The 12,579-nt window shown below is 35.3% G+C and overlaps 1 protein-coding gene across 2 annotated transcripts in view; it reads right to left on the bottom strand.

Moving 5' to 3' along the window:
- Positions 1-12,579, bottom strand: part of Usp30 (ubiquitin specific protease 30) — a 36,059-nt gene that overhangs the window by 15,912 nt on the left and 7,568 nt on the right. The window contains exons 3-6 of one of the 2 annotated variants that reach the window (XM_069832886.1): positions 10,676-10,831; positions 5,863-6,029; positions 4,241-4,447; positions 1,612-1,800 (exon numbers count right to left, since the gene is read on the bottom strand). In XM_069832886.1, the coding sequence (XP_069688987.1) occupies positions 1,612-1,800; positions 4,241-4,447; positions 5,863-6,029; positions 10,676-10,831 (719 nt within the window). The remainder of the gene's footprint in view (positions 1-1,611; positions 1,801-4,240; positions 4,448-5,862; positions 6,030-10,675; positions 10,832-12,579) is intronic. The other variant, XM_069832887.1, reaches the window with a different exon arrangement.

The raw sequence follows: 12,579 nt of genomic DNA, 5'->3' as shown, positions 1-12,579 counted from the left end.
AATGGAGCTGACAAAACACATAGCCAATATCAAAAGATTCTTCTAGGAAGTAATACATACCCGCCAAAGACAGTAACTTTAAGGCCCAATTGTATAAAACTCCCTGACTAAAGATCAACTTTGATCGAAGATCGAAAAGTGAACCGAGTTCAGACACTTCTTCTATTGTATAAAACTTTTCTGCGATCAAATTACCTTGGTTCAAATGCAATCTAAGTTCACGTGAAAAAGATTTGGCAACATCGCATAAACAGGTGAAATACGTAATGCGCGGACCATGTTATACAGGTTTGTTCAGTGTTGCCAATCTAGCGACTTTAACTTTTTTCAACAACAATTTCTTTTAACTTTTATATTGATTAAATAGGGATTTAGTGACCTTTTTAGCACCCCATAGTGACAAAATTTAATCTTTCTTTGTTGATAATGAGAAATCTAGCGACTTTACAACTACTTTTTGGCGACTTTCCGCATTACACTCTGTTGGAGACAATGGTTTTTTTGTGCAATGTAAATAATGGCGGACAATAAGAAGAAGGTTGACTGTTCTCCAAGTTGTTATCATGTTATGGTGTTTGATACTGCTAAACATAATAAAGCTTTATAAAACGACAATTTTCGTTTAGTAATACAGTTAACTGAATATTTATGAATGCACCTATCATATCCATTAATAATTAATGGTTGTTATAAACATAATATAATTATAGGTTATGTTATTTGATACTGCTGAACACGATAGAGCCTTATAAAATATAAGAATGTGTATTAAGGCAAGAAATTGAAAGAAATATATATAACTGTACCTAACATATCTATTAATATTAATAATAATGGATATTTTATTTGCACAATCTGTCACTCGTATATTTCAAACAGAAAAGAAATAACTGAACTTGGATCATCTAACTTAATCGGAGAAATTTCTTCAGTCAAAGTTGACTTTAGTTTGAGACAAATTAATCTCAGATTAGACAACACAAAATTCCAAGTTCAGCTGAAACAAGGATCAATTTAACCTCTGATCTAAGATTAAATGGTTTATACAATCGGGCGTAAGACAAACCATATAAAAAAAAAAAAACATGCACACACACACACACTCTCTCTCTCTCTCTCTCACACACACTCACTCACTAACTTTCTCTCTCTCTCTCTCTCTCTCTCTCTCTCTCTCATACATTTCACACTTATGTATTTTTTACACATTCGTTTTTTTTTTAGGTCCAGCTAATAACAGATAATTCTATAGAACCAAAAATTAATCTCTACATAGTGTTTATTCTTTCTTACCTCAGTCTGCAACAGTATAGGCGTTTGTTATGCTTTCTATCATAAAATAAAGTAAACTATTGAGGTTTTTGTTATGTATTGTCTAAAAAGGGATAATAAAGAGCAGGTTTTGCTGAAAAGGGGGGGGGGAAGGGAATTTAAAACAACGCAATCTCGAGTATTCAAAACAGTTATCAATGCTTTTATCGATTATTTCGTATTCCGTCATAAAATATAAAAAAAGGTAGTCCCTTTAAAATCCAGCCCTTAATACAATATCGTCTTAATTCAAAGATTTTACATATCATCAAGTTTCTACTTTACTTAAGCCAAACTCACCTTCCCAAAGTTAAGGCTCTTCACTTGGTCTGTGTCACGCCGACCACAACCATCACAGCATACATCATTAACTACACGGCTGGCTACATAGTGCCCAATCAGTTCTTGAAGAGTATGGAACTCTCCAACAGATATTCTTTGTGGCAGGACTAGTGACAAACTGTAGAATGTGGCATAATGGACTGGAGACTAGAAAAATGAAAAATATGGTATAAAATAGAAATTTGTAGGTTGTAAATGGAAAACCAAGTCCATTTGCAACTTTCTAACAACTCACAATAATGTTACCAATAAAACAGAATTGATTTTTGCATAACCTTAAGCTAACATCATTTACTGTACTTGACCACAATTTTGCTGCACCATGCATTAGATATGTACAGCCAACTCACGATACTCACGCAGTAGGACCTGGTCAGTCTGATAGGATTTCGTCGTCGTCTTCCTAACAAGTATTAGGCCGAGTGGCCTGTTATGGTCTCAAACTAGAATTTTCAGTCCATCTCTACTTCGGACCTAGAGATCTTTTGCCATGTGGATGGTAATGAAACAGTGCTTTTGGAATTCTGCATCGATCCATTCTTTCGAGATGGCCCTTCCACTGAAGTTGATATTTGCTGATGAACTGCATAATGGGTTCTATTTGAAGTTCTTGCATTATGTCCCATTTTTTTATGATCCCAGCGAGTATATCCAGCTGTTGCTCTCATGAACCTCATCTCACTTGCTGCTATTCTACTGACATCTTTATTCTTCACAGTCCACGCTTCACTACCACAGCTTAATACTGGCTGTGCTAAGGTTTTATACAAGCCTATTCTTGTGTGTCTTTGTACTAGTGAAGGTTTCATGATTTTATTAATGATCCCCGTTGTTTTATTATATTTAGATATTTTTTTCAGCAATATCTACTTCATCATAAGGTGATAGTGTATAGCCAAGGTTAGTGAAAGTATTTACTCTTTCTATTATTTTATTATTCAAACAAATTTTACTTGGTACAGGGAATTTCCCACAAAATGACATGATTTTCTTTTTTTTCAATATTAATTTCCATGTTATATTTTTCACTGACCATAGGATTTGTCCGTGCTTAATAATACATATGATTAACAATAATTGGAACTGAATAATCCGAACATGCTCCCAAAAAAAAAAGAGAGAGAGAGACAGAGAGAGAGAGAGAGGGTGGGAGGGAGAGAGAGAGAGAAAAGAGGAAGAAGAAAAGGAGTATTTGAACTGAAACTCAATTTAATGCTACATTATTCAGAACTCAAAATGTAAGACATACAATACAACTTACTTTAACACTAGTAAATGAATTAGTTCTTGTTCTCTATACTATTATAACAATAGGTTTGTTCCAGCCTGCTCATGCAGGGCATGTTCGGATTATCTGGAATTTTGGAATAGAGGGATTCTACTGTATTTACAATGTTGCAACATGGACTGGCACTTCAATTTTTTATTCAGTGAAAAATATGCACGATTAGTTATTTATGTAAATAGAAGAGCTTTAATTTTGAATAATTTCGAGGGAAAAATTGTTCCAGGGCTGAGTATCGAACCCGGGACCTTTGGTTAAATGTACCAACGCTCTACCAACTAAGCTACCCGGGAACTCTACCAGACACCGATCCAATTTTTCCCTCTATATCCAGAAACTTCAAAGTGGACTGACCGTCAAGCAACCAACATTGAGTGCACACTAACTCTGTGTGACTTAAATTGTGGTTTTCTGTTAATGAACAGTGACAGAGGGAAAAATTGGATCGGTGTCTGGTACAGTTCCCGGGTAGCTCAGTTGGTACATTTAACCAAAGGTCCCTTGGAGCAACAGTAACAAACATAAATGACACTCGGGAGGAAATTAAACATGGAATAAATATGGGAAATGCCTGTTATTATTTGGTTGAGAAGCTTTTGTCATCTAGTCTTCCGTCAAAAAATCTGAAAGTTAGAATTTATAAAACAGTTATATTACCGGTTGTTCTGTATGGTTGTGAAACTTGGACTCTCACTTTGAGAGAGGAACAGAGATTAAGGGTGTTTGAGAATAAGGTTCTTAGGAAAATATTTGGGGCTAAGAGGGATGAAGTTACAGGAGAATGGAGAAAGTTACACAACACAGAGCTGCACGCATTGTATACTTCACCTGACATAATTAGGACCATAAAATCCAGACGTTTGAGATGGGCAGGACATGTAGCACGTATGGGCGAATCCAGAAATGCAAATAGAGTGTTAGTTGGGAGGCCGGAGGGCAAAAGACCTTTGAGGAGGCCGAGACGTAGATGGTAAGATAATATTAAAATGGATTTGAGGGAGGTAGGATATGATGGTTGAGACTGGATTAATCTTGCTCAGGATAGGGACCAATGGCGGGCTTATGTGAGGCAGCAATGAACCTCCGGGTTCCTTAAAAGCCAGTAAGTAAGTAGTAATATAGCCTGTCATTTTTAAATACAGAGGAGGACTATTATAACGACTGACATATAACAAATAACACTGCTTATTAACTTAATAAAGTACTGTAATTGTATTAATAGAAAGTGAACTACTACAATAAAAATTACATATAGCACAGTCATATTTAGACATTAGTTACAATCTCAAAAGGGCCACATACCTTGTACTTACAACTCATACATTGCAGCTGACTTGTAAATAGGCCTTGAAAAGGAAGTGGGCCTTTAAATTTGGCTTCCTGCCACCAACTGCAGCTCTCAAGGCTAGATACAGTGGCTCTAAGTAGAAAAGTCGATCGTCTGACCTGGACAGTGTCTGAATGAATCTCCCTAGGACGGTCATTCAAAGCGTCATATAATGAACACTCCTGCAATATATAAATCAATTCTCAGTAATAGAAGTCGTTGATATAGAGGTTTAAGACATCAAACAATCTGTATGGGATTTCAAGCTTTCACATGATTGTGTTCAGAAGCAGGCTTTCAGGTATTCTATGTGCTGGTACTTCAATATACCATAAAAATCTAAAACCTCATATAATCAGACTCTATGTCTATGGCGAGGAAACTCATCGTAATAGGAGAAAATGTTAACAACTTCTATTGAAAAGAGAGAAATGATTATGTTATCTATTCTCTTAACAAACAATAAGATACTCTTAACACCAACTCATGCATAGGCCTACCAGCTTCTACAGACTGTCTAAAAGTCTGTATCTAGATCTTATGCAAGTGTATCCGTTTGTGAATTGTGGGATATGAATTAAAGCAAAACTGCAGCTAAATTCTAAGGTCATTAAACAGTATATAAAAAAATTCTCAGTGGTCTAATGACTACCATGTCCCTGAACCCAGGATTTATCATTTCGATCCTGGCTGAGAACAAAAGATTTTTAGACAAAAAGAATCCCAAGTGCAACTTCTATTGGATAAGGAAGTAAAGCTACTGCCAGTCTTTTAAATTTATTATACGAGATTATGAAATTTTTGTTATGTCCTGTTTCTTTCATAAGGTCCTCACCCTCTAATTTTTCAGCATGCTGTATGCAGGATTTTTAGTCTCTCTATAACACATTGTCTTTTTTGATACATACTGAAATATACACAGTAAAACTTTTATACTTATTGGGAAGCAAGAAGGAGAAAGAAAACACACAAAAAAAACACACACACGCACGCACACGCACATACACACACACATACACGATAATATTAAAATGGATTTGAGGGAGTTGGGATATGATGGTAGAGACTGGATTAATCTTGCACAGGATAGGGACCGATGGTGGGCTTATGTGAGGGCGGCAATGAAGCTCCAGGTTCCTTAAAAGCCGTAAGTAGTAATAATAATAATAATAATAATAATAATAATAATAATAATAATAATGATAATAATAATAATAATAATAATAATAATAATAATAATAATAATAATAATAATAATAATTGACTCACATATGAGGTGAAGAAGTCAGTAATTCAATATGACAGCAAAAAATGCAGGTCTATTCCAGCAGTTACTGTGAATAGGGTGAGTACTTTGTCAAATTTATATAGGTATTGCAAATTTGTTTTAAATGGGCAATGTACAGAAGAGCTATATATGCTGGCAACAGCTTGTGATGTAATTTCCCGCCATCATCTGCGCGATTCAATTTATGAAAACAGTAAACCAAGGGTCCTGCATTATTAAATTAGAGTAGTGGATATGAAAACTAACACAGAATCTTTATACTAGTTCCATCTAAAATTTTTCTATATATTTAAAAAATGTCATATGCACCTTTGAGAATGGCTGCTGTGTCTCTTCTTCCATGGTCGTAACAATTACATGAAATAACTCATGTGCATCTTGTTCACCGGGAGCTATAACCCATCCTTGGGCTAACAGTGACCGTATCAAATCATTTGGAGTATAAGGATCATCACTCCCTTCTTTACCGTTTATTACTGTCAACATTTTCATTAAAATAGCATTAATGTCCTACATCTTAGAGTATACAGGGTGGTTCATGAAGATTGTGCCATACTCTAGGATCTCATTTCTGACATTTTGTGATGAAAAAAGTTTATATAAATATATGTCATATTTTCAAAATTGTGAGAGTTACACCTGCCTGAATGTTAAACACAAACGTGAAAATTATGAAGGATTAAGCATTTAAATTATTTACAAGAATGGTACTGAGTGTGTTATAAATTCATTCAAGAACGTTCACATTACTGCTCACCTGAAAAATCTGCATTAAACCCAGTGGCGGCTCGCGTTAAGGGGCACATGAGCACGTGCCCTCTTATTCATTTTATTTTCCCACAAAAAAAAATAATAATAAAGCAATTTTTGCTTAAAATTATCCGCTCAAAACTTAATGATTTAAGAGCTTCCATTCAGGTATAAACATACTGTAAAATGTGAATGCCTTCAGCTACCGGCACGTCGAGCGAGTGAAATCGTGGAAACACCTGTCTCAGGCACTGTAGTTCTAGTGTCCATCCTTTGCACATGCGCACAACTACTGAAGTGCAAGAGAGTAGTGTGAGGTGATGGATGCGGGGATCGAAAAGATGAGAGGAGAAGCATCGACCAGGGCTCAGTGAATTGCGTGGCCATCCTGTGCACATGCGCAAATGGTTTTAAAACGTAGAACGCAGATGAGGAAGGTGTTACGTATAGAAGTATGATGGTAACACTGTCATGGCCCGAAGAACCAACTGAGTTGCCAGCTTAGCTATTCTGTAGCTAAATCTAGTTTTTTTTAGATTAGTTACTATAATTGCTGTATTTCATATGAGGTAACGCTTTACTATGTTTTCCGATTAATTTAGCTATTATATTTAAACTGTTTAACAATGTTAATATAAGAAGTTTAGCTATATTCAAAATTACGGTAGGCTGCTTTTTTTTATTAAGAGTGTTGGCAACATTGACAACCGTATGAAATACATGTTATCGGTTCCTGCGTTTGTATTTGTAGCGGCAATAATAAAATTCTGAGTGTCATTAAAAATTCTCTTCTTTTCTATTTTAAGTGTGAAGTTAGTTATATTAGTGTTCGTTGAGTGCTTGTGTATTTGATCATTTCAATATGAATAAAGTTAGTGAACTAATTGGAAAGCAATTAGATTTTGACAACAGAGTTCGCGCCAAGAAAGACTGACAGCAATAGCAATGCTTTCAATGAAGAGTAAAATGGTGCATTTGATTCCTAACTTCAACCAGCGATTTATCAAAGTAGCCTATTTGTTCGAACTAAGGCTCGAAGAATGGACTTCATCTATAAATAGAATGGTTAGTGTATATATTCTTTATATTTACATTTTGCTATTCAGTATGGCAAGCCTATGTTTGTATAGTGAGGAACCTATGGGTTCAATTAATCCAATATTAGTGTTTTAAGTTGTGCCCCGCCGAATAATTTGGTCACCAGCCGCCACTGATTAAACCTGGTTTTCAAAACCCCATCTTCTGCAGGAATACATGAAGTCGCCAGAATGTGAACTATGTACCGCATTCCCTAACTTCCGTTGTTCGGATACTAGGTACTGCGTTATCTCTAACCCTGACCCTGATGTCACGAGAATTTATGTCACTGCTATCAGCTGTACTATAACACACACAGGTCCAGACGTCCAGAGAGAGAGACAAGTTCACAAGGATGCATGTTACGGAAAAAAGAACCGCAATTTTATCCAAAACTATTCAAAATCAGACACGTGTATATATGAACTTCTTTTTCTCCACGCCACAAATAGCATAATCTTTGTCATGTTATAACACCCACAACTTCTTCCCCTTAATAACAAATACATATCATGGATAAATATATAATAGGATGCAAAACTGCGGTCAGCACCATCTGGTGGTGGAGGGCTGAAATAAGATGATCAGAACCCAACGTAGTAGATGGTGAACATTAGAACTACGTGTTGGGTACATTACCCAGAGTTCTCTATTTATCCGTTCGAGATATTGCTCGAAGAGACAAGATGGCAGACAACTTGCTAATAAGTGAACATAAAGTGATACTACGTGTGTATAAGCAGTGTATGTTAAACAGTGATGTTTATGGATGTTGTAAAAATAGCTTTGTTGAATGTATTGTAAAGTAACAGTAATATAATAAATTGAACTATCTAAGTAGTTCTTGCAGACTTTTCCATTGCGCTGTACAATAAATACCCAAAGAATACAATCCCAATTATCTAACCTTTTACTTTATTTTTTTATCTCTGTCTGGTTATATTTTAATTGGATAGTGTAAAATAGATAGTCTCTTTTATCTTCCTGTTGGCTCTGGTAAGAATTTTCAGTAGAAGATGCTGTGAGGAATAAAAATGTAAATGTTTTATTTTAAATTAGATTAGTTTTGAATATCGACGAGGGTGGGAGGGAATACTTTCTGCATAGTTTAACATTTTCGTCACCAGGTGCGCTGCTAAATGCATGGAGTAATTAGTTACTCTTTTCGCTACTTGGTGCGCTGCTAGATGTAATAACACCCCTCCTTCCAACAGAGGGCAGCAAGATCAATTTCTACAACAGCGCCTCTAGTATGTGTTACGGGAAACTCAGTAAGTTTCGCATCCTATTATATATTCATCCATGTACATATTATCATTTGTTGTACTTTAAACATCAGCACTGCCACATTCCTATGATAGCTTAATTTAACTACAGTGACTCAACACCTATGCAGTATTTAAGGAATGCTATTCCAACATACCTATTAAAAAACAGAATCCGATTACTTGCCCAAAGTTCTCTAGTAAGAGTTCTCCCATGGTACAGCAACTAACCAGAGCAGAATAAACTTGACATAATTTTAAATGACTCACTATAAAGTCTGATCACGATCACTATAGTGTGTATTGTGGCTGGAATTAATTACACACAGACTGCTAGCATATTTATAAAGGTAGGTGGCCAGATGTGATAAGAAGTGTTAAAGGTTATCTTCCAGGAACTATGGACGTTATATCGTGCTGAAGTCTTTACAAATAATATCTCCAGCATTGAATTTACTACCTATTATCTCTTGGTCATTATCAAAGGACCACGTCAAAATCTATTTACATCTGGAGTACAAATGAAGTCAAGTCCCAGTCAATTAGACCTGGACACTCTTTCATTGCACACAGATATTTCAATAATTGAAGACTTCGGAGGTAAATAATGATAACCCACATACAAATTGCATACATTTTTATTTTTACTGCAAACACAAGACAATTGCCATATTTTTCAAGCAGCATAATCCAATCATTTTTTAATGTATTTACATAATTATTTAACCAAATCAAAAATAATGTGGCTTATAGGCTGTTAACAACCAGAAAACTGTCAATCTCAATTTTGAGGGTTATCACTATTTACCCCTCGAGGTCTTCAATTGAAGATCTATTTTTGCAAAGAGGCTAAGCAGCAATTTTTCATATTTCATTTTATTCGATCTAAGGGAGGCATATGCATATGAGCACACCATACTAAATGGGCTCCATTGAAATTCAAATGTAAATTATTCATTCGTGCACTGAAAGATGGTGTCAGAGATATCTCTAAATACATTTGGCTGTGTGTTTTTAATCAATATCTTACAAAATGTATTAAACATATGACTTTAATATTATATAATATGCAAAACTGAATTCATTAGTTTTCTATTAACCTTATTACAGCTAATATGACGAATTAAATAACTTACATTGTACAAGGAACTAATATGATAAATATCAGAATGACGGTATTACTACACTTATCCACTAACTATAAAGTACATATGAAGATATTATTACAAAAACAGCCCTAGTCATTTGTAATGAAATTGAGTTAAGGACACATTTGCTACTATTTCAAATGTTTATAGACTCCAAAAATCACACATATCAGGTGCAATAGCTTCAAGGATAAAAACCAGTTGTACAGAAACAGCTGACATGTGTTGTTCTATTTATTTTTATTGTTCTCCTGAAAAATATCAATTTTGACAAGGGTTATTTTTGTAATAATGTCTTCATATATTAAATCGATTCACTACACTAATCCCTTTAGTATTCTATTAATCTTATTGAGGTAAGTTAAATTGCCGCATTTTTTATTTAAATAGTTTTTCGTACTTGCAATGCAATGTGCGGACATATGTGACGTCATATAGGCCTATTATGCCATCCAACTTATTGATCAGGAAAATAGCGACTCTTCCTTGGATTCTACCAAACATTTTTAAAGATTTTTGTGAAACACTATGCTGTACTTTGGGCAAATTAGTTAGCAAAGAAACTTTATTCAAGTCTTACAAAGTGATGATTCTACCAGCATTTCTTTATGGCAGCGAGAGTTGAACATCGAAAAACATCAAGAATGCAAAACTGTAGCCAGAAAAATTAAGTTGCTAATGTATGTTGAGGGTTACACATTAATGGACAAAAAAAGAAATAAAGATAGAAGAAATTAAATACAAAGCTTAACTGAAACAATAACAATTTACCAAGTTAAATGAATACAACACTGTTAATTAATTCTAATCACATTTAAAAATAAATGTTAGGGTGATCCATGAAAATTGAATAAACATAATCTGAAGATTAAGTACTATTACCTTGAAGTGTATTCTGTAGTGAGAGAGTTAAACTGTCCTGTTTGCAATTAATTTGTCTGGTAAACCAGTCCAAAACAACAGGACAAGATGCTAGTGCTTGTAGTAAAGTGTTCAGGAAACATGTGTAACCTAAGTTCACCAATCCCACAATCTGACCTAAAAATAATACAAACATGTTAATAATGTAAAGTTAAGCACTGCAATTAGTTCGAAATATATAAAAGGCATTATTTGAATATTAAATTTGCAAGTTATGAAATGAAACTTTTGGCTAACAGCCTATTTAAAAGCTGTTGGATGAGTCAAATGCACTGCTATAGATTATCCGTTCATGTGCCAGCTTCCATGCTAATCGAAACTATTGCACCTAACGGTCTTAGGAGAGGCCGATTATAAGAATGATTTATCCAAGTTTCTATTTAACAAATGTTATCTTCTTCACAACAGACAATGAAAATGATCTCTGTCAGCAAACACACATCCATTATCTTCAACTGATCGCAAAATTCAGGACCAAAAATATAAGCTACTGTCTTTATATCTAGGAATAAGCTGATGTATTGAGGTTGTTTATATGGTTTTAATTTATGAGGACTGATGGGTGAAATTTTTACTATATTTTCTACAATTATACATATATATTGTCTGAGTGCTAGCTCTGAAACTGCACCATATGAGGTGGTGGTGAACAGGAAGAAGTGACTTAGCTGGTATAAACAGTCTACTGGGTTCCACGCTGCATTCTTGCTGTGGTTTCAGAGCTGGCGCTCAGACAGTAATAAAATGCCAAAGTGGTTCGCCAGCAGCCATAATTATTTGTACTAAAGGTAAAGATAACCTTTCATATTTATCTATTTATCATTTATCATTTATATATATCAGTCCCCTAACTGCCCATTGTGCAACTCAAACCAAGAAATGGATTCGGAACACCTCAAAATCTGTGCTTCAGTGGCTGACCATGATAATATCTTTGAAAAATATTGGAGTGCAAGAAATGACTTTATTGTCAAACACCTGGCATTAGAAAACAACAACAACATTTATCTATTTGCTGTGGAGATGTAATTATTATGTAATAAAGGTCCAGGGGAATAACTATTAGTCACACTTTCTTCAAAAAAATTATTCAATGTTGAATCTTTTTTTTTATCCAATGCCACCAGGTTGTCTTTCGACATTTCTGGTCTTCTCTCCTGGCCGTGGCTTAGTTGTAACCCACTTCTGAGGTTGGGGCGCCTGGAAGGCGGAGTTACATTACCCCAATGATGTGATAGGATGATTATGATAATGTGGTGCCAGGAGAGGTCTTAAATCTAAACTTAACCTAAATTCCAGACCTTGGACGAACACAGGAATAATCCCCTTTAAGGAAAAATTCCTGTGCTCTAACCGGAAATCGAACCCGGGACCTCATGAACTATAGCCAGAAGCTCTGACCACTAGACCATGAGGCTGGTCAATGTTGAATCTTAAAAAACTTTTACACAGTACCTAAGAAACACTGAAATTTAATAATGATTAAAAAATACACTTATGGATAGTATAAATGATATTATTAAACTGTTTGAGTCATATATACTGTTTTTCACCAGAATATTCCATTGAATATATTGTAACTACACTCTCTGGTATGGAAAAACAATGAATGTATGTAGTAACTTCTCATAAATAGATACAGAAAAATTAAAAGTTTTCGGAGTTTTCATCTTACATCTCAATGTGGTGGTGGAAATCCACCACCACCACCACCACCACCACCACCACCACCACCACCACCACCACCACCACCACCACCACCACCACCACCACCACCACCACCACCACCACCACCACCACCACCACCACCACCACCACCACCACCACCACCACCACCACCACCACCACCACCACCACCACCACCA

Source organism: Periplaneta americana, chromosome 8 (genome assembly GCF_040183065.1).
Source record: "Periplaneta americana isolate PAMFEO1 chromosome 8, P.americana_PAMFEO1_priV1, whole genome shotgun sequence".
NCBI lineage: Eukaryota > Metazoa > Arthropoda > Insecta > Blattodea > Blattidae > Periplaneta > Periplaneta americana.
Note: the sequence above shows the minus strand (reverse complement) of the source record. Positions and strands in the feature narration are given on the sequence as shown.